This window comes from Erinaceus europaeus, unplaced genomic scaffold, assembly GCF_950295315.1.
Source record: "Erinaceus europaeus unplaced genomic scaffold, mEriEur2.1 scaffold_576, whole genome shotgun sequence".
In the NCBI taxonomy this organism is placed as follows: domain Eukaryota; kingdom Metazoa; phylum Chordata; class Mammalia; order Eulipotyphla; family Erinaceidae; genus Erinaceus; species Erinaceus europaeus.
This window is the reverse complement of record NW_026647248.1, coordinates 23,319-51,092: the sequence shown is the minus strand read 5'-3', so window position 1 is coordinate 51,092 and position 27,774 is coordinate 23,319. Positions and strand designations below refer to the sequence as shown.

General features: G+C 39.0%; 2 protein-coding genes across 4 annotated transcripts in view; one reads left to right on the top strand and one right to left on the bottom strand.

Moving 5' to 3' along the window:
* ARL13B (ADP ribosylation factor like GTPase 13B) overlaps positions 1-27,774 on the top strand; it is a 55,122-nt gene that overhangs the window by 22,561 nt on the left and 4,787 nt on the right. Inside the window, exons 4-10 of one of the 3 annotated variants that reach the window (XR_009547911.1) lie at positions 10,909-11,014; positions 13,524-13,726; positions 13,934-14,048; positions 18,653-18,875; positions 24,669-24,809; positions 25,482-25,548; positions 25,758-25,826. Coding sequence is in view for 2 of the 3 variants with exons in the window: in XM_007532543.3 (XP_007532605.1) it covers positions 10,909-11,014; positions 13,524-13,726; positions 13,934-14,048; positions 18,653-18,875; positions 24,669-24,809; positions 25,758-25,826 (857 nt within the window). In the remaining variant the exon portion in view is untranslated. The remainder of the gene's footprint in view (positions 1-10,908; positions 11,015-13,523; positions 13,727-13,933; positions 14,049-18,652; positions 18,876-24,668; positions 24,810-25,481; positions 25,549-25,757; positions 25,827-27,774) is intronic. The other 2 variants (XM_007532543.3, XM_060183862.1) reach the window with 2 other exon arrangements.
* On the bottom strand, positions 42-8,322 carry STX19 (syntaxin 19). The gene is made up of 2 exons (XM_007532542.3): positions 8,063-8,322; positions 42-1,076 (listed from the first exon to the last, which is right to left on the bottom strand). Exon 2 carries the CDS (start codon positions 945-947, stop codon positions 63-65), a length of 885 nt encoding a protein of 294 aa, XP_007532604.1. The 5' UTR covers positions 948-1,076; positions 8,063-8,322; the 3' UTR covers positions 42-62.

Here is a 27,774-nt window from a genome sequence, read left to right as displayed (position 1 = left end):
CAAGACCCTCACATGGAACATCTGTCACTCTAAAGCTAGAAAACTTTTCTAAAATAGCTTCTTTATTTTGAGCTACAGCAAGGACAACACCAACAACACAATACCCGGCATGGGTTTCTTTTTTTATATTTTACAGCCAGTCCAAATTTCTCTTTGGTAGTGTGAACATATTCTTTTGTACCATTCACTACCATTTCAATATTATTGATGTTTTCTCCTTGTTCCTCTACTAGAAGAGATATCTGAATAAAAAGTTCCCTTAAGTCTTTTATTTGATTCTCTAAATTAACAAGTTCCTTATGTCTCTGTTCAATCTGTGAGAGTTGTGTTTTAGTGATACTGACTTCTGTAAGCAAACTTTCGTTGAAAACTTCCCATTTTCCTTGATGAAGCATATCATTGACTTCTTCTTCAGGAATATCTTTCCCTGCAACTTCCAGTTGACGGAAAATAAACGTTTTACACTTCTCTTGCTTTGCTGCTATGGTGTCATTATAAATAAACATAGTTTGCTGGAAATGGCGGAACATTGCAGCATGCTGAGATTTAAGTATTCTTGTGATCACTGATGATGGGCCATTTTCGACCTCTGATTTTTTTGCTTCTTTTACTAAATTGTCCAGACCTCTGTTAATGTGCTCCGCTTGACTCTTTATTTGCTTTGCAATGCTGGACTCTCTCTTAAGTAAACTAAACCTCCTCATTGAAGCCATCAGATTCTTCTGCTGCTGCTCAAAGTTTTGAACATCACCTATGAAGTTATTAATATTCTCCTGTAGCTTTTGAATTTCATGTAGGTGTCTTTCAGCCACAGGCTCTCTTTCATAAACAACAGCTTGCTGAAGAAATACTCCTTGTTCCTCAGCTTCCGTAGATGACGCATTCCTCTCTCTAGAAAGTTCAATTTCCTTTGTTCTCTGCTTTAGTTCTTGAAGTCGGTCTTTCATCTTCCCTTTCCTCCTCAGAAGCAAAAATGATTGTGTTTAACAAATAGAGGCTTTAGTATTTCTCCTTAGTAGCTGTTAGCTTCACATAACTGAATATCCTCCAGGGAAAAAAAAAACCCTTTTAGTTTCCTGAAACGATATTAAAAATTAGAAAAGAAAAACATAAGAATCACCTCACAAAGTTTACTAAAATGGGAAAGTAGCATGAAGTAATTGATGTTGCCTCATATAATGTGAGGCAACTATGTATCCTATTTAGTTGACTGAGGTTGCTCAGAAAGCAGTGATAGAAATATAATTGTCCCGGGGTCGGATGGTGGTGTACCTGGTTGAGCGCACATTTAACAACACGCAGGGACCCCTGTTCAAGCTCCTGGTCCCCACCTGCAAAGGGAAAACTTTGAGAATTGTGTAGCAGGGTTGCAGGTGTCTCTCTGTCTCTCTCCCTATTTATCTCCCCCTTCCCTCGATTTCTATATAAATAAATAAAGATAATAAAAAATTTTAAAAAAAGAAATATGATTGTCCCCAAATAAGTTCTTCAGTGTTATACTGTCATCTAATGTTTTTATTAATAGAGGGTAATATGTTAGAATAGAAGGTTGGCCATAATAAACTTTTCAAATGAAAGGACTCAAGTGCACTTATTATTAAAGATGAAATTTCCAGTTAATTTTTTTTTTTTTAAACCAGAACATTGCTCAGCTCTGGCTTATGGTGGTGTGGGGGATTGAACCTGGGACTTTGAAGCCTCAGGCATGATAGTTTCTTTGCATAACCATTATGCTCTCTATCTACCCCTGCTCATTAATTTTTTAAATACTTTGATTTATCTATTATTGGATAGAGACAGAGAAATTGAGAAAACTGAATTTTTCATAAAATTTCCTGAATAACTGATATTGTTTGAATTATTTTTTTTTCATCTGATGATTTGTTTGATAGGTTGTCTTAGTTTGTATTTTAGTTTTGTTAGTTTTGTTGGTGATGGGAGGTTTCATGCATGTGTGATTCACTGCTCCTACAGTACTAGAGTTCCTCACAGCAATTATTATTTTAGGGTGTTGGTAATGTATCATCCTATGTTATACTGGCACTGAGCCCCAGCCATAACCCTGGTGGCAATTAGACAGAAAGTGGTGGTGGTGCACCTGGTTGAGCGCACATGTTACAATGCACAAGGACCCAGGTTCAAGCCCTGGTCCCCACCTGCAGGGTTCCGGAAAGCTTTGTGGTGAAGCAGGGATACAGATGTCTCTCTGACTCCCTCTCTACCAACCCCTTCCGTCTTGATTTCTGACTGTCTCTATCCAATAAGTAAATATAATACAAAAAAAATGCTTAAAAAGAAAGAAAAATATAGCAGATACTTTTTATTTCTTTTCGAGTCTTTCCTGTAGCTTCTTTTTTTTTTTTTTCCTGTAGCTTCTAATGTGATCACCTACTATGTTGATTTTCTTTTTCTTGTATTTTCCTGCATTTCTGGTTTCTTAATTCTGTTCACATTGCTATGGGGCAGGGGATGTCATACAAAAGCTTCTTTTCACAACATGAATGCGTTGATAACTTCCATTTCTGGGAATGTGCTTTCTGTTATCCTTATAACTAAACAGAATATTCCCCGTGGCTATATATTTTATGTGAAATGATATTCCCTTTGAATTTTGAAAAAATTTTCCATGCTGTTTTACAGATTTCTTTGTTACCTTTTAGAAATCTGTTTATGGAATTCCTGATATTTTGTGTTTTTATTCCTTCTTATGAAATCTTGGCTTGAGGGCATGTCCAGTTTTTATTTGTATTATTCATTTATTTTGCTTTCTCTCTCTATTTCCTTTTTCCTTTCTTCTTTCTCTCTCTTTCTTTCTTTCTTCCAGATAGACAGACACTAGGGCACCAAAGCTTCTTTGAGGCCGAGACTTGAACTTGGGTCGCACATGTGACAGACCAGCCCACTATCCAAGTGAGCTACTTGCTGGCTCTTTGATTTCCCACATAATTATTTTTCATTGTTCCTGGACCTTTTTTTTAAAATATTTATTCATTTTCCCTTTTTGTTGCCCTTGTTTTTATTGTTGTAGTTATTGATGTCGTCGTTATTAGTTAGATAGGACAGAGAGAAATGGAGAGAGGAGGGGGAGACAGAGGGGCAGAGAAAGACAGACACCTGCAGACTTGCTTCACCACTTGTGAAGCGACTGATTCCCCTGCAGGTGGGGAGCCGGGGCTTGAACCTGGATCCTTATGCCTGTCCTTGTGCTTTGTGCCATGTGCGCTTAATCCGCTGTGCTACCGCCTGACTCCCTACTCCTGGACCTTTTCAATGGTCAGAACTAAGACTTTTTTATAATGATTTTTTTTTAATATTTATTTTTCCCTTTTGTTGCCTTTGGTTGTTGTTATTGATGTCGTCGTTGTTGGATAGGACAGAGAGAAATGGAGAGAGGAGGGGAAGACAGAGAGGAGGAGAGAAACATAGACACCTGCAGACTTGCTTCACTGCTTGTGAAGTGACTCCCCTGCAGGTGGGGAGCCAGGGCTCGAACCGGGATCCTGATGCTGGTCCTTGCGCTTTGCGCCACGTGTGCTTAACCCGCTGCGCTACTGCCCGACTCCTAGAACTAAGACATTTTTACAAATTATAGGAAGAAAGGAATTAGTTCTGACTTTACAGACCTATGCCATATAAATTCTCTGAGAGATCTGAATCCTTGTAGAGCTTGGGTAGGGAGTGCCCTGCTCATAGGTCAGAGTCCTTTGGTTTGGCCTTGTCACAGTAACCACAGGTGGCATTCAAATTCAAGAAATATAGGAACCTTTTTTCTTAGCTAAATTAAGTGCTAATTTCAAATTTGATAATTTTGTATGGCTGATGAACGATGATATGAATACTCACGTGACCCTTATAAGAAAAAAAAAAAGGTCTCCATCTGATATAGGTATTGGGGACTTTATAATGCCTTTGTCTTTGGTTCTTAGTCATAGACTGACATAAGATAGGAAGAAGTGAGGTGCACTTTATTGCTCTTTTTGTATAAATGTTTATGTTTCCTATCCTAGTACTGACCCAGGAATATGACTTCTTACAGTGTATAGTGTATGCAGCTAATACTGCTGTTTGTTGTACCTTTATTTAATTTTTGTGTGAAACCTGGACCCTTTATCCAAATATGAATTATCATTCAGCATGTTTAGCTCATGGTACTACTTACTATATATGGCTTAGTAGTATATTATCAATAACTGTATCTTCAGCTGAAATATGATATTTATATTAGGTAAGAGTACACACACACATATATGGTAATCAACTGACAGTTTGTTCTTGTTAATAGAGAGTAAACTTGCATGACTCAAAGGAAAAATTCTCCACCCCATTATAGACAGGATATATTTCCAGAAATAGGCGTATGGATAAAAATTACTTAGTGCTGGGGCCAGGCAGTGGTAGACCTAGTTAAGCACTCGCACTACAGTGTGCAAGGACCTGGGTTCAAGCCCCTGGTCCCCACCTACAGGGGAAAAGCTTCACAAGTGGTGAAGCAGGGCTGCAGGTGTCTCTCTCCATCTTTTATCTCTCCCTCCCCTCAATTTCTCTCTCTCTCTATCCAATAATAAATAAGTACGTAAATAAATAAATAAATAACTTAGTGCTTTAACAAATATGCTGGTGTAGATGCATTTAACTTACATTTTTTTGGTGTTAATTTATTTAATCTGATAGGGCAGAGAGAAATTGAGAGTGGAAGGGGAGATAGGGAGAGAAAAAGAGAGACAACTGCAGCTCAGTTTTACTGCTCACGAAGCCTCCTCCTGCAGGTGGGGATTGGAAGCTTTAACCTGTGTCTTTGTGAGTGGAAATATGTGCACTCAATGGGGTGATCCATCACCTGGTCTCCTGTACATTTTTGTGTTAGCTAGATTTTCTTTTCTTTCTTCCTTTCTTCCTTCCTTTCTTTCTTTCTTTCTTTCTTTCTTTCTTTCTTTCTTTCTTTCTATTTTTTTCCTCCAGGGTTATAGCTGGGGCTTGGTTTCTGCACTATGAACCCACTGCTCCTATAGCCATTTTTTTAAAAAATTTTTGGATAGGACAGAGAGAAATTGACACTGGAGGGGAAGGTAGAGAGAAATTGCCAGTGGAGAGGAAGATAGGTGGAGACAAGAATAGACACCTGCAGACCTGCTTTACCTCTTGTGAAGCGACCCCCCTGCAGGTGGGCAGCGGGCAGCTGGAACTGGGATTCATGCGCAGGTCCCTGCTGTTTCGTAGTATGTGCGCTTAACCTGGTGCACTACCACCTGGCCCCGATTTCATTTTTCTTGTATTCGATAATGTTGGTTTAATAGACAGTGTTTGTTCTGTGGCCGTAGCTTTGTACCTTTTTACATGTGTGTCACTATATCACATTCATCACCAAGTACCAGTATCCCTCCACCACAGTCTGTGGGGCCTCCTTTTTTTTTTTTTTCTCCAAATAATCCTTTATTGAAGCACCTTCCTTTTTTAAAAAAATATTTATTCCCTTTTGTTGCCCTTGTTGTTTTATTGTTGTAGTTATTAATGTCATCGTTGTTGAATAGGACAGAGAGAAATGGAGAGAGGAGGGGAAGACAGAGAGGAGGAGAGAAAGATAGACACCTGCAGACCTGCTTCACCACCTGTGAGCGACTCCCCTGCAGGTGGGGAGCCAGGGCTCGAACCGGGATCCTTATGCCGGTCCTTGTGCTTTGTGCCACCTGCACTTAACCCGCTGAGCTACAGCCCGACTCCCGGGGCCTCCATTTTTTAATGCTCACTTTTGGAAAGCTTAGTTCTGTAGTCAAAATCTAAAGGTTTGCTTTCTTTTAACTTTATCTGTTCTATGCTTTGATTCTCTATACTTTGCACATGAGCAAAATCATTCAGTATTTGTCTTTCTAGTTTAAGACATTTCTCTTTCTTTTTTTTTAAATGGTTTTTATTTTTATTTTTATTTTTATTTTTTTTGCCCCTAGGGTTACTGCTGGGGCTCAGTGCCTACACTATGAATCCACTGCTCCTGGAGGCCATTTTTTCACTTTTGTTGCCCTTGTTGTTTATCGTTATTATTGTTGTTATTGCTGTCATCGTTGTTGGATAGGACAGAGAGAAATAGAGAGAGGAGGGGAAGACCGGGAGAAAAAGACAGACACCTGCAGACCTGCTTCACTGCTTGTGAAGCGACTCCCCTGCAGGTGGGGAGCCGGGGACTTGAACCGGGATCTTTACTCCTGTCCTTGCGCTTTGAGCCATGTGCGCTTAGCCCGCTGCGCTGCCGCCCGACTCCCACATTTCTTTTTAAGTAAGGCATTTTCATATTTATTATGCCGACTAAATAAAATATTTTAAGAAAGAGTTTCTAATCCAACATAACATGAACTTGCAACACTTTACTAATTTAAGGTGAAGGTATCTGATATTTGCAGTCATCTCTGATTACTGAAATGTGGAAAACAAGACTTTTAAAAATAAATTACATTTATTCTATCTAAAGTATATGACAAGTATGTCATGTTTCATTTTTTTCTACATCATTATTATCATTATCATTATTGGTCATCACTGGGGCTTCACCATTCCAGGTCAGATTTTTAGGCTAGAGAGGCAGCGAGTGAAGGAAAGCAGCACCAGGGTTGCGGGCGGCAGGGCAGCGGGTAAAGTGCATATGGCGTGAAGTGTAAGGACCCGCATAAGGATCCTGGTTGAGCCCCCGGCTCCCCATAGAATGGTTTTTATATTAAGAACTGTGAAGCTTTGAAAATAATGTTTTCGGGAGTCGGGCAGTAGCACAGCGGGTTAAGCCCACGAGGCACAAAGCACAGGGACCGGCTTAAGTATCCCGGTTCAAGCCCCCGGCTCCCCACCTGCAGGCGGGGAGTCCTTCACAAGCAGTGAAGCAGGTCTGCAGGTGTCTATCTCTCCCCCCTCTCTGTCTTCCCCTACTCTCTCCATTTCTCTCTGTCCTAACAACGACGACAGTAATAACTACAGCAACAATAAAAAAAATCAAGGGCAACAAAAGGGAAAATAAATATTAAAATTTTTTTAAAAAAAGAAAATGTTTTCTAGATGGTACATAGTCAACTTTCAAGTCTACCTTAAACTCTTACTGTTTGCTCTTTTGATTTGAAATGTGTTATTAAATTCTAACATGATAGAAAATAACCATGAAGCAGTTCAATAAATGTTTTGATTAAGCTCCTTTCTCTTACTTCTTTTTGATTGTATCATATCTGCACATATGTATTGCACTGAAATAATGCAGGCTGAAATTTTTAAGCTATCAAAACAAATATGTTTGCATTAAATGTTATAAATTATTCGCTTAAATATAAGAAAAGTGACGGGAGTCGGACGGTAGTGCAGCCGGTTAAGCGCAGGTGGAACAAAGCGCAAGGACCGGTGTCGCTTCACTGAAGGTGAAGCAGGTCTGCAGGTGTCTTTCTCTCCTCCCCCCCCTCTGTCTTCTCCTCTTCTCTCCATTTTTCTCTGTCCTATCCTACAACAATGACATCAACAACTACAACAATTAAAAAAAAAAAAAAACAAGAAAAGTAACCGTGACAGTTTACAGTAGTCCTTTTACGTAATCATTTTCTGACTCCCTCAATTACATTTTAAAATAACCTGGGTGATAACAATAAATTCAGACATAGAACATTACTTTAAGACTTGCACATATTGTGCCAAAACTGGGCCTAAACTTCTGTTTGGAGGGAAGTATAAAGGTGTTCTCAAAAGCAAGCACAGGGTACCCTGGCTGATTTATAGTAATTTACAAAAGAAAGATTTTTAAAGTTTGTTTTTATAGTACCTAACTTCCAGTGCTTCCAGAATAAAATAATTTAAGCAACTTATAAGGACACATTAACTTGCTTTATAGAGCTGTACTTATAATATTCCATAGCTCTAAACTCAAATTCCATTCACTATATTAGTAGTCTATATGAGCAGGCCAGCTGCTTGTAACCCACTTCAATCTGAGGAAAGCAAGTAACTTTGATTACCTGCTGAGCTATTTTCAATGCCACAGCACATCAGATTTTAGTCTATGCAAGTCTCACATTAAAAAGCACACAAAAAAACAGTGGTTTACCTTTCTGTCTTGTTCCTTTTGTTGGCTATCCACTTGCAGGGTAGGAGTTCTGAGTTTTTTGTTTTGTTTTGTTTTTTGAGAGAAAATCTGAGTATCGTCTGCAATGCTTTGTTCGTGTTCTTACATTTCAGAGGCTAATTTCTGTATGATTTTTAGTCAATTGAAAGTCAAATACTGAAGTCAAGTCAGTCAGAGATAAACTTGTCCTTTCGCTGTTAATATCAAATGAGAAGAACAAATTGCTTGCTTCACACCTGGAGAATCCGGTTCTGCCTGTTAGCCACTCATTCTTTAGATTAAAGGAAGACCATTTTCATTGGAGCCTTGGTAACAGGAAGTCCTTGTTAAAGTGCTTCCATAGAGTTTTGGCACTGGTTCTGTAATGCCAGTCCTACATTCTATGTAAAATAAATTACAAAAAAACAGAACAAGACAAAACCAAAAACCTAGCGTTTGTTCCAGTTACTTTGCTTAATTTTTGTTTTCAAAGCTTGCTAAATATGAAGATTTGAAGTAAATAGGAATGAAAGGAAATTTGGCGTAGAGACTTTTTGCTCCATTCACTTTAAGATGATAGAATGCTCTTCTATAGGGAAGGCTAAGTGCTTACCTCGCCAAACCATTGATATTGAGAACAGATAGAAAAGAGATCATGTCTTTAAAACTTCCACCTTTTATTATACCTAGTAATTATTTTTTCTTTATTTCTCTTATTTGCTAGTGCAGAGAGGAATTGAGGAGGAGGGAGAACTAGAGAGGAACAGAGAAAGACAGACACCTCCAGCAATGCTTCACTGTGAAGCATGGTCCTTGATCATGATAGTGAATGAGCCCTTCCAGGTGGACCACCACCCAGCCCAACTAATTTGAATTTTAAAATATGTTTCTCCCATAGTTTAGAATGAGAGAAAGCCTTACAGTAATATGTTAAGCTGCCCATTATGTAAATGTAAATGCTCAAAATTATATTAGTTACAATGAGATCTTTGTAGGAAAAATTAGAAATGACATTTTTTTCCCCTCATACATTAAATCAGCCCCCCACCACACACACACACACACACATACATACACACACAATTTTATTTCTGCCTGAGGTATAATTTGACATTGAAGGGGGAGAGGTCCATTATTATTATAGCTCTAAAAAGACCATTTGTACTTATTATTTTTCTATACAAAAATGCATCATCAGTTTTTTTTTTCTCCATAACCTAGTACTTTTACATCTTGGAAACTGTGCTCCAAATCAGAAATAACTCCTTTACACATCTGTTGTTCACAGTAGTGCCTATATAAACAAAGCACTAGAAACAATACAAAAGTCCTTTGGAGTATGACAGGCTGAATAAATGGTGGGAGCAGCACTTCCATGTAGAGTATCTTGCAACACGGAGACTGGAGGTTGCACACAGAACTTGTGTGCAAGATGTTTAGTCCCTGGTGCCACCAATAGCCAGAGCTGAGTGGTGCTCTAGTCAGAACAAAACAGGCGAGCAAACAAACTATAAAAAGGAGTAATGTTGATCTTTTTACTGCTTCAGCATGATTTTATAATTTACTGAATGGGAGACAGCATAATGGTTGTGCAAACAGACTCTCAAGCCTAAGGCTCCAAAGTCCCAGGTACAATCCCCGAAACCACCATAAACCAGAGTTGAGCACTGCTCTGGTGTTTCTCTGTGTGTGTGTGTGTGTCAAAAATAAAATAAATAAAATATAAAAAAAAGAAAAATACTATTAAAAAAAGAAACAAACATAGAAAAAGGAAGCTTAAGGGCAGAGATAGGTATTTGCATAATGGTCATGCAAATAGACTCACACCTGAAGCTCCAAAGTTCCAGGTTAAATCTTCCACACCACCATCAGAGCTGAGCAGTGCTCTGGTAAAAAAAGAAAGAGAAAAAAAGGAAGAAAGAAAAGAAAAACAAAACTTGAAGTTAGAGAAGAGTATATATACCTGGCTAATTTTTGAGGCAGAAAGAGAAAATGGAGCTACACCATGCATGGGCACATTTGCAAATACACATTTATATGCACAAATCCATCAACCAATCAACAACATTGAATTGTGGTTTTTAAAATACCATTTTCCGTGTGTGTGTGTGTGTGTGTGTGTGTGTGTGTGTTTTAAAGTGGGAAAATGAGAAGATAAACTAAAAACTAAAATGTGCCTATAGGATAATGAAAGGAAGAAGGAGAAAGAAACAAAGATATAGAATAGTTCTGATTGTATCTCATTTTTGTAGTTGCCACAAAATCAACCACGAAGTCCTCAGTTCAATCCCTGGCAGCACATGTATCAGAGTGATGTCTGCTTCTTTCTCTCTCTCTTATCTTTCTCATGAATAAATAAGTTAATTTAAAAAGAAAAAAGACCAATGTGTCCTGGAGCCCTGCTTCCCCAGAACCCCACTCCACTAGGGAAAGAGAGAGACAGGCTGGGAGTATGGATCGACCTGTCAACACCCATGTTCAGTGGGGGAAACAATTACAAGGGCCAGACCTTCCACCTTCTGTATCCCACAATAACCCTGGGTCCATACTCCCAGCGGGATAAAGAATAGGAAAGCTATCAGGGGAGAGGATGGGATACAGAGTTCTGGTGGTGGGAACTGTGTGGAATTTCACCCCTCTTATCCTATAGTTTTTGTCAGTGTTTCTTCCTTTTTACAAATAAAAATTTAAAAAAATGATGAAATAGATGTAATACTTTCTAAAGCCAATATGTTCCTGAGATCAATATATTTAATTCTCTGGAGTAAGAAAAATAATGGCCATAATATTTTTTATTTAGCTATCCATTTTATATATTTGCTACAAAACCACTGTATTTGTTTCTCTAGGTTAGCAAATAAACAAGACAAGGAAGGAGCTCTAGGAGAAGCTGATGTGATTGAATGCCTGTCTTTGGAAAAATTGGTCAATGAACACAAATGTCTGTGTCAAATAGTAAGTGTTTCAAATTTTTCTGCCCTCTGAGATAGTGTCAGTATAATTTAGTTTTTGGACTAGTAATAGATAATTTAATCATATGCAACCAATAAAGTAATATTCTCAAAAAAATCATTATCAATGACTCAACAGTAATTTAGAGAATTGTAAGGGTTCAAAGATACAGTTTCACACCTGTACACCTGTGTTTAAGATGGCTTAACTACAGGTTTTTTTGTAATTTTTTTTTTTTTTTTTTTTTTGCTTATTGATATTCCATGCATGACCACCACCATTCTGTAGCTGTCTTTTACCAGTTTACTTCACTTGGGAGAACCACCTTCAGCTTCATCCATTCAACAAAATAATCTTTTAATGATTTAAGAGAATTATTTTTAAGGAAGGAAATAGTGTTTTCACTTTGCTGTATCATTCAATACAATGCTGTTTGTTTTCTGTTTAGTTCTTACTCACTTCATGATTTCAAAGATTAAGATTTGTTTTTATTTAACAGGGCCTGTAAGTTCTACCAGTGTGCCCTGTGATAAATATTGTAGAAACAGTAAAGAAAAAGTATAAAGAGAAATTTAAACAGGATAAATTATAATGAGTTTTGAAAATTAGGAGGAGAATTGTACAAACTTCCTCCCCCCCCCCTCCCAGTAAACCACAGAACCACTCAGTTGTGGGTATCAGTGAATTAGCCAGAACAAGTTATATAGTCTTAAAAAGGATTTTGTCGGGAGTTGGGCCGTAACGCAGCGGGTTAAGCGCACGTGACACAAAAAGCACAAGGACCCGCTTAAGGATCCCGGTTCGAGCCCTCCGCTCCCTACCTGGGCTGGGGGAGGTGGGGGGGGGTGTCGGGGGTCGCTTCACAAGTGGTGAAGCAGGTCTGCAGGTGTCATCTTTCTCTCCCCCGTCTATCTTCCCCTCCTCTCTCCATTTTTCTCTGTCCTATCCAACAACGACATCAATAGCAACAATAATGACTACAGCTATAAAACAAGGGCAACAAAAGGGAATAAATAAATAAATTAAAAAAAAGAATTTTGTCATTTAGCAAAAAAATTGTTAGACTTTAATCTTAAGAGATATTCAATATTATTATAAATTCCATGACAAGGGATGAAAACTTGTTTATATTTTTTAATAAGTAGGGTTATTTTTCTTCTGGAAATTCAATCTTGTCTTTCAGTGAATTTGTTTAAAATTATAGCTGTCACTGATGACCTCTTGTGGGATAACGTCTTAAGATTATTTATTTATTTATTTATTTATTTATTTTGTCTCCAGGGTTATTGCTGGGGCTCAGTGAAGAGTCCACTGCTCCTGGAGACTATTTTTTCCCCTTTTGTTGCCCTTGTTGTTTATCATTTATTGGTATGCATGAGACCCCTTCTGTTTCATTTGGTTTAAATCCCCCCTGCTTAACACTATTCTATTTACATAACCACTTCATTCTATTTTTTTTTTTCCCTCCTCCAGGGTTATTGCTGGGCTCGGTGCCTGCACCATGAATCCACCGCTCCTGGAGTCCATTTTTTCCCCCTTTTGTTGCCCTTGCTGTAGCTTCGTTGTGGTTATTATTATTGCCCTTGTTGGTGCAATTCATTGTTGGATAGGACAGAGAGAAATCGAGAGAGGAGGGGAAGACAGAGAAGGGGAGAGAAAGATAGACACCTGCAGACAAGCTTCACCGCCTGTGAAGCGACTCCCCTGCAGGTGGGGAGCCGGGGGCTCGAACCATAACCACTGTTAACAAGTTCCACCCTCCCTCCAGGGCATTTGTGGTTCAGTGGTAGGATTCTCACCTAATCTGCCCCCTCTTTGTCACACTCTGATTTTCACCAGTCACTTTTCTCTCCACCCTCTCTATGTCACATCCTGTTTCCACCTTACTTGGCAAGTATATATAAAGACAGCATTGTGAGTTTTACGGTACTGTACCTTGAGTTTAGCTTAGCTCGTCTTAGATTGTGCTGCGTCCTGCATGAATAAAGAGATACTGCCTACAGCTCAACCATGAATCCCTGGTCGTCTGTTACCCGCCCGTGAAGCCAGCCCGGCGAAAACAACATAACCCATCGAAAACAATCATTGTTGTTATTATTGTTGTCGTCGTTGTTGGACAGGACAGAGAAATCAAGAGAGATGGGGAAGTCAGAGAGGGGGAAAGACAGACACCTGCAGACCTGCTTCACTGCTTGTGAAACAACTTGCCTGCAGGTGGGGAGCTGGGCGGGGCTCGAATTGGGCTCCTTACACTGATCCTTGTGTTTCGCGCCATGTGCGCTTAACTGCTGCGCTACCGCCTGGCCCCTTAATAGCTCATAGACATCGTCTATAAAATAGTTTAACTCTTATGTACCAATGCTAGTGATTATTGCATATGTGTGTTTTGTTAGTTAAACATGCAAGTGCTTCACATTTTATACGTAGTGGCTTATGAGCAGATTTGTGTGGATAATTTGAATTCGTTTTGATTAGACTTAATCTTGAAGTCAAACAAATTCCTCATTTTCAGGAGCCCTGCTCAGCAGTCTTAGGATATGGAAAGAAAATTGACAAGTCCATTAAAAAAGGCCTTTATTGGCTGCTACATATCATTGCGAGAGATTTTGATACTTTAAATGAACGTATACAGAAAGACACAACAGAACAACGTGCTCTGGAGGAACAAGAGAAACGAGAAAGGGCTGAACGTGTGCAGAAATTACGGGAAGAAAGGTAATAGTAGACTTGTTTTTTTAAGAGTCTGTTTTTGTACTTCATCACCTTTTGAAAGGCATATGTACCACAGTTTTATAAACAGTTTGTTAAATATGTTTATTCATTTTCCTCTTCCTCTCTGAAGGAAAACCCTAAGTAAATTTGCTATTTCTGTGAATCGTTTTCCCATAAGGAATTCCATTTTTTTCTTTTTTCTTCAAACAGAGAGCAAGGACGGCAAGAGCGAGCTGAGCTCGATGGGACCAGTGGTCTGGCGGACGTGGACCCAGAACCAGTCACTGCTAACCCTTTCCAGCCTATAGAACATGTCATAACTGAGGTATGGATGGTGGCGGATTAATTGTTTCATCTTATACTATAATGTTGGGCACTGAGAAAGGAAGTTGGGAGTTGGGAAAGAAAACCAATGATGAGAGAAAATAAAATATGTAGTTGGAGACTGGTTATTTGTTAAAAGTAGTTAGATGGGTCAGATGGGCTATAGGTTGTTTTTAACTCCTTTTTAAACCTACCATCTGTTCTAGTATTAACAGACTTCAGAATTATATAAGAATGAAATTGAAATGCAAAAGATTTTCATGCTTGAGGCTCTAAGGTCCCAGGTTCAGTCCTGAGCACCACCATAAGCCAAAACTGCGCAGTGCTCTGTCTTCTCTCTCTCTCTCCCTCTCCCTCTCTCTCTCCCTCTCCCTCTCTCTCTCCCTCTCCTTCTCTCTCTCTCTCTCTTATATTTATATAAATAAAATAAAATAAAATAAAGCTCTCTTGGGAGTCAGGCGGTAGCACAGCAGGTTAAGTGCATGTGGCGCAGAGCTCAAGGACCGGAGTAAGAATCCGGGATGGAGCCCCTGGCTCCCCACCTGCAGGGGAGTCGCTTCACAGGCGGCAGTGAAGCAGGTCTGCAGGTGTCTGTCTTTCTCTCCCCCTCTCTGTCTTCCCCTCCTCTCTCCATTTCTCTCTGTCCTATCCAACAACGACGACAAGAATAACTACAATAATAAAACAAGGGCAACAAAAGGGAATAAATAAATATTAAAAAAATAAAGCTCTCTGGAAAAAAAGAATGAAGTTGAAGGTGAATACAGTAACTATTATAGTGACTATTATGATGAATCATTCCTGTCACTTGTTTGCTATGACAATAATATATCCACTCTTACTTTCATTGTCTTTGTCATTGCTTTGCTGTTGTTATCTTTTTTATATTTAGAAGTTTAGGATGTACTGGAGTACACAAAGTATTTTCTTACTCTTTTTCCTAGGATATTTAAGAATTTTGGAAACTGACAGATTTTTCTATATCTGAATATCAGTTAGTTTAGTAATAATTGCCAGAAGTTTTCACCAAAAGTAACTTGTCGATTTTAATTATGAAGAAGTGTCAGGGCTGTGTGTATATGTGTAAGTGTGTGTCTGAGTCTTTGTCTTCATTTTCTGCTGGTGTCTAGAATTTGCATCGGCCCTTTTTTTAAATTGCCCTCAGCACCTATGGCTCTGTAGAGGCAGAGCCTTTTGAAACTCCTCTCCTTTCACTCATAGTTCAGTGTGGCAACTGGCTGGCTGCTCCTGGCTTTGTGTTCTCCATTTCCTCTTCCCTGTCACTGCCTCCTTCCACACAGGTGCTCATCTGGAAAGGTGGATGATTGTTTCTTCCTTGGGGCTGCTGCTCAAGAGGGAGGCAGCTCCACAGGTAAGAAGATGACTGGATAGTTTTGGTAGTGTTTTATTTTGCCAAGCAATTGCCAAAGTGAGATATTTGGTTTAAGGCGCTTAAACACTGCAGGTTAATGTTACTTAATCTTTTTTTTGTTTGCTAATCCCATTATACTTACATTTTCTAAGTGCAGTAAAGCTTTCTTAACAACTTGAGCTATTGCTTTGTTTCCATCCCACTAAATATGTTTGTCAAATTTTGTTTTGTGTCCTTTTTAAATTTGACAGAAAAGACGGAAATCAAGTGCGACTTTGTACTTTGAAACCATCTATATGTGTAAAAGATGCCCACCTTATAAATGACGACAAATTATTTTACATTTTAGTACCTTGATGTTAAATTATTTAGAATACCTAGGTACTTCTATTAACTATGTACTTTTCATAACCTGAAGATGTGAACAGCATAACAAAGTGTGCCTTATGTTAAAAAATCACTGAATTAATAGTAGCATGGGAAAAGTAGTTATTTTTTAAACTACAGTAATTTTAAGAGAATGATCAAAATGATTAAAATATGACACAAGTGGCCGATAGTCTCTCTCTCTTTTTTTTTTTTTTTACCAGATGATTTTCCCTTTTTTTCCCCCATTCGACATCTCCTTTGAAATGTTTGTATTCCAGATAGAGGACCTAGTGGGCGTTGTATTGTTATATAGAAAACTGGTAAATGTTATGCATGTACAAACTATTGCATTTACTGTCGAATATAAAACATTAATTCCCCAATAAAGAAATTTAAAAATAAATAAATAAATAAAATGTCTGTATTCTAGAGAAGCACCTCACACCCCTTTGACCTTACCACACATAGTGAAAGTTGTGAGGTATTGGTTTCTCACAATCGTAGCTAATGAGTAGACAGATGTAGGCAGGATAGAGAAATCAGAAGAACAAATGGCAATAATCCTCATTGTTTTATTTATTAAAATAAAGGTCTAATTTCAAATCTAAGGGGGAAAAAGATGTTTCCCTCAAAAAGAATTAACTGAGTCATTTTGGGACAAAAAATGAATATTGTGTATTAAGTTAATTTCAAAAGTCTGAAAAAAATTAATGGAAGTTCTTAAAAATGTTAATAGTTAGGACTGGAGAGCTAGCTCAGCATGATAAAGTTAAAGACTTGTATGGCTGAAGCCTCAAGACCCCAGGTTTGATCATATGTTAGCTGACCTGTACTCACATAAAATTTTAAAAATTACATATATATACACACACACACACACACACACACACACACACACACATATTTAAATATTAGCACAGTAGCCTCAGGAGTGGCACAGCATTTGGAGCACGGGATTTGCATGTGTGGAGTCCTAAACTTGATCCCCAGGACCACTTATACCAGAATGATGTTCTGGTTCTTTTGTCTCTTTCCTTGTTTCAGTCTTGTTAGTAAATCTTTAAAAAAATAAAAAATACTAACACATAATATAGTTAAATATTTGTATATACAGGGAGAAAGAAAACGTAGCACAATCAATTCAGTAACCATAGAGTGAGAATGGTTAAATATTTGTGTATACACAGAGGAGAAATGTTCAAACAGAACAAATGAAAGTCATAAAGCAGAGTGTAAAATATTACACTCATTTTCTAAAGAGCTGTTATATAAAGTCAAAGGCAAAGACATCTGAATAAACTCTAATGCATGCTATAAGAGGTTACTCAGGGCAAAAAATAACCATCAAAGCTGACTTGAAAAGCTTGCTCAGTGGGAAAATGCAAAACTTGCCATTCCAGCCCTGGCGCCACATGTGATATTCTTGTTCTCTCATTCAGTAAAAAGTAAATAAATCTTTAAAATTACTATAAAAGTAATGAGGACCTAATAGAAAATTTAAAAATATGTGTTGGGTTACCTTAAGTAGTTCCCAGCAGAAAACACGAAAATGTCAAGGATGGGCTGGTAAAGTGACTATTGGATGATGTGCTGCTTTGCCATGTGTATGACTCAAATTCTGGTCCAGCCACCACCACACTGAAGGAAGCCATGGTGTCTTTAAGTCTTTCTCTGTCTTGATCTAAAAAAACAAAAGAGAAGTCAAGGCTACTTAATATTTTGTCTCCACCAGTAGTAGGATAAATTAAATCAAGTCAAACCAATATTAATGTAAAATATTTATCTTTAATTTGGTGGAAAGAGGAGTGATTGATGTTATATGTGAATGGCAAAGACATGGAGGAATGTCAGTCTAACCGTTTGCCTAGAGTGTAGAATTTTTATAGGAAAGTTTGTAGTAAGAGTATATTAAATTTTAAAATGTGTTCAGTTATTCACACAGTAGTTATCTTAGGAATTTGTGGTTTTTTTTTTTCTTTTTTGGGAACTTCTGTTTTATTGATTGATAGTATTGGATCAGTTTCAGGATTATAGCTTTACATTTATCAAAGGAGTTCTAAAGAACTTATTCAACAATTGTATTTCCTAGAGTAATGAACAATTGAAAATAATTTCTTTTAAGTTGATCTCGAATTGGGAAATGGTAAAAATAAGTTATAGTATGATTATTCAAAATAATAATCCATTTGATGAAAGTAATAACAGCTAATTTACACTTAGGAAGCATGACAACAGTTTTATGCTTAACATTTTATGTGTTGGTTACTATACTAGGCACTTTATGTATTTATTAACAAGAACAGAAAAATAATAATTTCTGTTTTGTTTGTTTGTCTACAAAATACACAAATTGAAGTAGGAGGTAGCTCACCTGGTAAACCACAGGATCGTGCCCAAGGACTCATGTTTAAGCCCCCAGCTACCACATGAGAAAGCTTCAGGTGTGGCAGAAGAGTACAGCAGTGTCTGTCTTCTCTGCCCCCTCTGTCTTCTCTCCTCTTTGTTTCTCACCCTGTAAAGGAGAGAGAGAGGGAGAGGGAGAGAGAGAGGGAGAGGGAGAGGGAGAGGGAGAGGGAGAGGGAGAGGGAGAGGGAGAGGGAGAGGGAGAGATCTCCAGGAGTGGTAGAATCCTAAAGGCCCAAAGCCCTGAATCCTGATAGCAAATTACTTTTACTATTTTCTTTCTTTGTTCTTCCTGTTTTCTGAACGTTTGGTGATTAATGTGTTTTATTGAAAATTCAACAAGGAATTTTTACATATATACCACAGTGCCTGGAGTGACAGAATCCTTTTTGATTGTTTGAGTTCTTCCATAAAAGTATCTTAGATATATTCTAAAGATAATACCTTTCATATTTTGCTAGAATGAAAAAAAACTTGAGAAAGAGAAAAAGAGGCAAAATATGGGAAAAGACAGTGGTGGCTGCCCTCCAAATCACGAAGTAAAGGAAGAGGAAATAGAGACACAGAGCCAGATCAGTGACATCAGCCAAAAAAAACATGAGTTTGGAATAGAAAATTATAAGGCGGCATTAACAGAGCAACTAGAGAATGAAGACGAGACAGATCCACAGTCATCAGAATCAGGTGATAAATCTTGTTATTTAAAATGATACAGTTATAAGAATGATATATATTTAGCTTAATTATACCTTTTTGTGTCGTGGCTATTTACACCAAAACCTGCCGTTGTATTGCTCGTCTCCAAATTCAATATTTTATCAGTTTTCTCACAGAATTTGCTCACTAAGCTGATGACGTATATCCACTGATCATATCTTAAAATATACTCCATTGTCACTTTAAAGAATTTTAACAAAAACACTCCCTTTTCATGAATTTGGAATGCATGAAGTGTAGTTGTAGGTACTTAAAATGAATTCAAGACATTTTTTGTTGTTATTTTGAAACTTCATAAGGCTTATTGACTTGTTTCTTATTTTTGCCTGCAGGGTTATTTTCGGGGCTCGGTGCCTGCACCACAAGTGCACTGCTCCTGGAGGCCATTTCTCCCCCTTTTTTTGTTACCCTGGTTGTTTTACCATTGTTGTGGTTATTATTGTTGTTGTTATTGATGTCGTTGTTGTTAGATAGGGCAGAGAGAAATGGAGAGAGGAGGGAAAGGCAGAGAGGGGGAGAGAAAGAAAGACACCTGCAGACCTGCTCCACCGCCTGTGAAGCGACTCCCTTGCAGGTGGGGAGCCGGGGGCTCTAACTAGATCCTTCCGCAGGTCCTTGTGCTTTGCGCCACTTGAGCTTAATCCACTGCGCTACCGCACCACCCCCTGACTTGTTATTTCTATGTGGGCCATGCAAATGCTTTTCATGCCGAAGACTCTTGAGCTCCCAGGTCCACCATAAGCCAGAGCTAAACAATAGCCTGGCAAAGCAAAAACAAATTAATGTAAAGTGTATAAAAAATGTACATATACACAATGGAATATTATTCAGCTGTAAGAAATGATGAAATCTTTTTTGCTGTAGGGTAATTGGAACTGGTAGAAATAACATTAAATAAAATGATGTAGAAGAAGGACTAGTGGAGGATGATCATACTCATAGGTGGAACCTAAGAAACAAAGAAAAGGAAAATGAGAAGAAGAGGGGCTGGGTGGTGAGGCACCTGGCTGAGCGCACACTACAGTGCACAAGGACCAGGGTCCGAGCCCCCAGTCTCCACCTGCAGGGGGAAAGCTTTGTGAGTGGTGAAGCGGTGTTACAGGTGTCTCTCTGTCTCTCTCCCTCTCTAATTCCCCCTATCCTCTTGATTTCTGGCTGTCTCTATCCAATAAATAAAAAGAAATAAAAATAGAAAATGAGACAAAACAGCAGAGATGCAGTAAGACAGGTGGAGTAAAACTCTGCACCAGTATTAATGGAGTTCTCATTGCTACACTCATATAATACTGGGGATTATACGAGAATCTAGAGTCTCAGGCTTCTAAGGGGGGAGCTTTATGAGCTTTCCCTTTCCAGCTATCTGGAAACTTTTTTTTTAAGTATGAATAGGTGGGGGCGGGAGGGGAGGGGGCGGACTGTGTAGTAGCGCAGCGGGTTAAGCACACATGGAGCAAAGCGCTAGAACCAGCATAAGGATCTTGGTTCGAACCCCGGCTCCCCACCTGCAGGGGAGTCGCTTCACAGGCAATGAAGCAGGTCTGCAGGTGTCTATCTTTCTCTCCTTCTCTTTGTCTTCCCCTCCTTTCTCGATTTCTCTCCGTCCTATCCAACAACAACAGCTATAACAACAATAACAACCACAAGGGCAACAAAATGGGAAAAAGCCTCCAGGAGCAGTGGATTCGTAGTGCTGGTACCAAGCCCCAGTGATAACCCTGGAGGCAGAAAAATGTATGGGTAGGCTGGCAAACCAGCTCATTTGGACAGTGTGCGTCTTCGCTATTTGGATGGCCAGCGTTAAGTCTGGGACCCACCCACTGAAGGAAATTCCAGTGCTGTAGTTTCTGTCCTTTTCTCTTTCTGTCTCTCTGTTTTACACTTTCTGTCTGAAGCAGTGAAGCTCTGGAAATGACAAGAAACAAATAAATAGGGAGTCAGGCGGGAGTGCAGTGGTTAAGCGCACGTGGCATGAAGCACAAGGACCAATGTAAGGATCCAGGTTCCAGTCCCCTGGCTCCCCACCTGCAGGGGAGTCGCTTTCACAGGCGGTGAAGCAGGTCTGCAGGTGTCTATCTCTCTCTCCCCCTCTCTATTTTCCCCTCAATAACAACAACAAAAATAACCATGACAATAAAAAAGAAGGGCAAAAGGAAAAATAAATATAATTTTTTAAAAAAATTATAAATATCTCATAGCTCAAAGGCTTCTTGCTGTTTGTGTCTTGTTAATTTTAAAGTCTCTCCTTATAAAAAAGATTTAATTATTTTGATAGAAAGGGATATGAGGGGAGCAGGCAGTGGAGCACCTGGGTGAGCATATACTACAGTGTGCAAGAACCCGGGTTCAAGCCCCCGATCCCCACCTGAAGAGGGAAAGCTTCATGAGTGGAGAAGCAGGGCTGCATGTGTCTCTCTGTCTCTCTCCCTATGAATTTGGAATGCATGAAGTGTAATTGTAGGGTCCTTAAAATGAGTTCAAGACATTTTTGTTGTTATTTTGAAACTATTTCTCCCTCCCCTTTCAATTTCTCTCTGTCTTTGTCCAATAATAAATAAATTAAATCAAATGGGATAGAGAGAGAGAGATGAAAGTACCGCTCTGGCATATCTGGTGCCAGGGATCAAACCTAATGACTCACAAGTGTCATGCTCAGCTGCTGAGAGGCCTCCCAGTGCGTGTGGTCATATTCTTTACCATTCACTCAACACACAGCCATTTGTCATCTTTCATAATAAAAGCAAATTAACATTTCATTATTAAGAATAACTTCTGACTCCAGTTGAGGATACATCTCTTTTGGAGGTTATTACTGGGGGTTGATACCTAGTCCACCTAGTCCATTGCTCCTGGTGGCCATTTTTCCCATTTTTACTGGATAAAACACAGAAATTGAGATGGGAGAGAACAAGAGAGACACCTGCAGACCTACTTTGCTGCTTGTGAAGTGTACCCCCATGCAGATGGGAAGCAGGAGCTTCAACCCAGATACTTGAGTTGATCCTTGAGCTTAGTACTCTGTGCACTTAACAGGGTGCTGAATCACCACCCAGCCCCCGAAGATCTCTATGATGATAATATCAGCATTCTAATTTCATTATTTCTTGGTGGTTTTTTCTTAATTAAAAAAAAATCTCTATTTATTTATTGGTTAGAGACAACCAGAAATTGAGAGAGAAGGGGGTTATAGAGAGGGAGAGAGACAGAGAGACACCTGCAACACTATTTTACCACTTGGAAAGCTTTCCCCCTGCAGGTGGAAATGGGGGCTTAAACCCAAGTCCTTCGGCATTATAACATGTGCGCTCAACCATGTGCCATCACCCTGATCCTCATTGGTTCTTTTTTTTTCTTTTTTTTTTTATTTAAGAAAGGATTAATTAACAAAACCATAGGGTAGGAGGGGTACAACTCCACACAATTCCCACCACCCAATCTCCATATCCCACCCCCTCCCCTGATAGCTTTCCCATTCTCTATCCCTCTGGGAGCATGGACCCAGGGTCATTGTGGGTTGCAGAAGGTAGAAGGTCTGGCTTCTGTAATTGCTTCCCCGCTGAACATGGGCGTTGACTGGTCCCCAGTCTGCCTCTCTCTTTCCCTAGTAGGGTGTGTCTCTGGGGAAGCTCCAGGACACATTGATGGGGTCTTCAATCCAGGGAAGCCTGGCCAGCATCCTGATGGCATCTGGAACCTGGTGACTGAAAAGAGAGTTAACATACGAAGCCAAACAAATTGTTGAGCAATCATGGACCCAAAGCTTGGAATAGTGGAGAGGAAGTGTTAGGGAGGTACTCACTGCAAACTCTAGTGTACTTCTGCTTTCAGGTATATATTTTGCAGTAGTTTACGGATACATGTGAACATATGCTCTCTCTCACAGAAACTGGTGTATATCTAGGTTTTAGGACTTTGTTAGAAAGTGAACCACCTGAGATGAAATTGTTAGAAAGTGAACCACCTGAGATGAAAGAGTGTACTATAAAAGGAAAGGTCTCACCCGAGTAATGAAGCTGAAGGGTTGTCATTCCACACGTGAAGTCTCTGGATACAGTCTGAAGTGAAGCATGTTGAGGTGGCAATCGTTGCATTGGTTAGGTTGTGACTGGCGTATGCAATATTATTTGATATGGATTGGGAGATGCATACGGGAAAGTGGGCCCTATCCAAGGGTTCCAGGACTGGGGGAAGTAGGGGCTCTATAGTGGAGGTGTGAGGTTCCTGCTGTCTTAGGGTTCAAAAAGACAATCGATAGTTAATGTTATCATCACATTATTTGTTAATTGGGTTAACTTTGAAAAGTCCTTTTGTTATGGTTTGCTGTACAGTACCCAGTATCTTGTATATAGCTGTGCTATTGGATGCTTCTGATCTACTTGGTCTAGGCTTTTGAGAGAGTCCGCATATCAAATACACAGCCTATATATTAAAAAGATTCAGTTTGTGTTTTGAAAAACTTTGAGACATACAACTGATTTTCCCCCTCTCATATTAATTAACTACTGATTTATATGTCTACATTTTGCTAGGAGTGTACATAAACACCATTCCCACCACCAAAAGACTGTGACCCATCCCTCCCGCCCACTCCCACCCCCCACTGTCCCAGGAAGCAGCATGTCTACCCCTCACCACAGGGTTTTTACTTTGGTGCCCTATTTTTTCTTTTTTTTTTTAAATTTATTTAAGAAAGGAGACATTAACAAAATCGTAGGATGGGGGGGTACAATTCCACACAATTCCCGCCACCCAATCTCCATATCCCATCTTGTCCCCAATAGCTTTCCCATTCTCTATCCCTCTGGGAGCATGGTCATTGTGGGTTGCAGAAGGTGGAAGGTCTGGCTTCTGTAATTGCTTCCCCACTGAACATGGGCGTTGACTGGTCGGTCCATATTCCAAGAGAGTCTGCCTCTCTCTTTCCCTAGTAGGGTGGGTCTCTGGGGAAGCTGAGCTCCAGGACACATTGGTGGGGTCTTCAGTTCAGGGAAGCCTGGCCGGCATCCTGATGACATCTGGAACCTGGTGGCTAAAAAGAGAGTTAACATACAAAGCCAAGCAAATTGTTGAGCAATCATGGACCCAAAGGTTGGAATAGTAGAGAGGAAGTGTTGGGGGGTACTCACTGCAAACTCTAGTGTACATTTTGCCCTAGTTTATGGATACATGTGAACTTATGCTCTATCTCATGGAACCTCGTGTATATCTAGGTTTTGGGACTTTGTTAGGAAGTGAACCACCTGGAATGGAATTAGAGAATACTAGGAAAGGAAAGGTCTCACCCGAGTAATGAAGCTGAAGGGTTGTCATTCCACATGTGAAGTCTCTGGACGCAGTCTGAGCTGAAGCATGTTGAGGTGGCACTCATTGTGTTGATTAGGTTGCAATCGGTGGATGCAATATTATTTGATAAGAATTGGGAGAGGCATACGGGAAAGTGGGCCCTACCCTAGGGTCCCAGGACTGGGGGAAGTTTAGGCTCTACAGTGGAAATGTGAGGTTCCTGCTGTCTTAGGGTTCAAGAAGACAATGGATAGTTATTGTTATCATCACATTATTTGGTAATTGGGTTAACTTTGAGAATTCCCTTTGTTAGACATACAATTTTTACCCCTCTCATATTAATTAAATAGTAATTTATATGACTACAATTTAATAGGAGTGTACATAAACACCATTCCCACCACCAAAAGATTAGTTACTTTTCTTATAGGCATTTACTTTTATCTAAAAGCATAATGTTCTCTGTTTATATTCTTTCAGAAAATAGTAAAAAGAAAACTAAGAAAATAAGAATAAAAAGAAGTCACCGTGTAGAGCCCATTAATACTGATGACTCTGTTCCTAAGAGCCCACCACCACCACCACCACCACCACCACCACCACCACCTCCTCCTGCTCCTGGTGAGTCAATTTTTGGAAATGTTTGGAACTATGGAGTAAAATGAAATGACATTTTGTAGTTTTTGTTTAATAGGCTCATTATTCAGTGTTTATGAAAAAGTTAGATTATTTTTTTTACTCTCATATACTTTATTAGAAATTTTTGTCAAAAGTGAAGAGAAAGGTAAAAATTCAGAAGAAAAATCTTACCCAAGCATTGCCTAGAATAGATTCAAATCCTATCTGAATCACCACCACTCAGATTACTAGCATGGATCTAAGCTTACTGAATGAATGGATTTGCTCCTGGAAAATTGATGGTAAAGCTAATCCCAGCTTTTAAGAAACTGGGTCTTTCATCATGAAAGTTAACATTTGAAACCAGTACGTGTGAATTATTTCATTGTATTTCCGATTGCTTCCTGTGTTGACGTGAGGATTAAATGAGGTACTGCATGTAAAGAAAGTACTAGGACATACAAAATGCACAGTAACTGATTAATTTTTCAGGAGAAGGCATATTATATAATATCCTTATATATTATAGGTTCTCATTAAATATCTAAATAAACATACTGTGTCCTTTTAACCTTGCAAGAAGGTATTATTAGATACTACCATTTTTTTCTAAGAATATTTTAAAAATTCTTTGTAGTGTTCCATTTAGTAATTAAACTTTTTAATCTCTGCTAGGGATTAGGATAGTAGATGAAGGTTATGTTTATGATGGTGATGAAGATGCTTACATTTTTAACTAAAGGTAAATAAAATCTTTGAACAGATGCTACTAGTCTATAATTACACTTTAAAATAAAAGCTATTTAAACGAATTTATAGCTATTGCGCATTGTGCCATTCCATAGATTTAAATTGGAATTGAATGTAATTTACTTTTCTGTTCAGGGAGGGATACTCTCAACAGACCTGAGTTGTGTAATGGTATTTTAAAATGTTTTTCTTTTTCCTTAGTTGGCTGGGGAACCCCTAAAGTCACTAGACTTCCAAAACTTGAACCTCTTGGTGAAACACGTCATAATGGTAATGCAAAAGGATCAAATTTCAAGTACCTGTATACATAACACCCACTTTTCTTTATCTTAATATTTAAATGAATGTTTATTTTTGGAAGCCTTTTAAATCTACAACCATCCTTTTTCATTATCCTTTTTAAAATTTTATTTAGTTTTACTCTTAAATATACTTTAACTCAACATAATTTGATTTGCTGTTTACCTCATAAAGCAGAAGCAAGACTAATTATAACCTGTACCCATTATGTTTATGCAGCTAATATAAAAAGGCCTTAATACAGTTTTTATAAATATGAGCTATTGCAACTATATTTAAAAAAAACACGTAGGCTGCAGTATATACTCTATATTCAGTGATAATGCCACATAATTAGTCCTTCTCTACTCCTAATAAGTTATCTAGCTATTGACTATTAAAATGAAGTAAAGATTAATAAAAGTTATGAAATCAGAGCTCAAGTAAACTTGATAAAGTTTAGTTACAGAGAATGTTATTGAAGTTCTTACTGATTTGGGAAAGTCATTTTTAATTTTTATTATTATTATTTTTTAATATTTTATTTTATTTATTTATTCCCTTTTGTTGCCCTTGTTTTATTGTTGTAGTTATTATTGTTGTTGTCGTCGTTGTTGGATAGGACAGAGAGAAACGGAGAGAGGAGGGGAAGACAGAGAGGAGGAGAGAAAGATAGACACCTGCAGACCTGCTTCACCGCCTGTGAAGTGACTCCCCTGCAGGTGGGGAGCCGGGGTTTGAACCGGAATCCTTATGCCGGTCCTTGTGCTTTGCGCCACCTGCGCTTAACCCGCTGCGCTACAGCCCGACTCCCCCATTTTTTATTTTTAAATGAAATTAATGTAAGGTATAGTCCAGGCAATATATGGTAGTAGGACTCCACAGCCTAAAATATGGAGAAGGATAGTTCAGAGTAGAGAACTTGTGGGCTGGGTGGTAGTGCAGCAGGTTAAGCTCACATGGTGCGAAGCACGAGGACCTGTAAGGATCCTGGTTCAAGCCCTTGGCTCCCCACCTGCGGGGTGGGGAGGGGTGTCGCTTCACGGGCGGTGAAGCAGATATGCAGGTGTCTATCTTTGTCTTCCCCTCCTTTCTCAATTTTTCTCTGTCTTGTCCAACAACAACAACAACAGCAAGGGCAACAAAGTGGGAAAAATGGCCTCCAGGAGCAGTGGGTTCGTGGTGCAGGCACTGAACCCCAGTGATGACCCTGGAGGCAGAAAGGAAAAGAGTAGATAGAGAACTTTATACAACAGGCAGAAGTTCTGAATCCCGATCATGTATTCAGAATTGTAAAGTAAATTATTTCTAGGATGCATGTGGATAGTTATATAATATAGCTCAATATATTTCTCCGCCAGGAACATCCAGCTCCTTTTTAAGCAAATGTTTACTTACCCTAGTACTTGGTTTCCTAGAGTGACCCACTGACTACTACATAAAGCATTTTAGCTTTATAAAATTATCATGTGGGTTGAAATTATATTGAAATGCATAAATTGTATAAAACAATTTTATTCTAAAGGTACATAAACATGCTTTTTTGAATAATAAAATGTCATCAGCACTTGTGAAAATCAAAAGATTTCTTAAATTTCTTTTTTTTATATATTTATTCCCTTTTGCTGCCCTTGTTATTGGTTTATTGTTGTAGTTATTATTGTTGTTGTTATTGGTCGTCTTTGTTGGATAGGACAGAGAGAAATGGAGAGAGGAGGGGAAGACAGAGGGGGAGAGAAAGACAGACACCTGCAGACCTGCTTCAGCGCCTGTGAAGCGACTCCCCTGCAGGTGGGGAACCGGGGGCTCGATCCTTACACCGGTCCTTGCGCTTTGCGCCACGTGCGCTTAACCCGCCGCGCTACCGCCGACTCCCGATTTCTTAAATTTCTTTTTTTTTTTTTTATATTTTTAAAATTTATTTATTCCCTTTTGTTGC

Bases quoted from the DNA above. Each gene is read 5' to 3' on its own strand.
- STX19 (XM_007532542.3), bottom strand. From the start codon at position 947: ATGAAAGACCGACTTCAAGAACTAAAGCAGAGAACAAAGGAAATTGAA.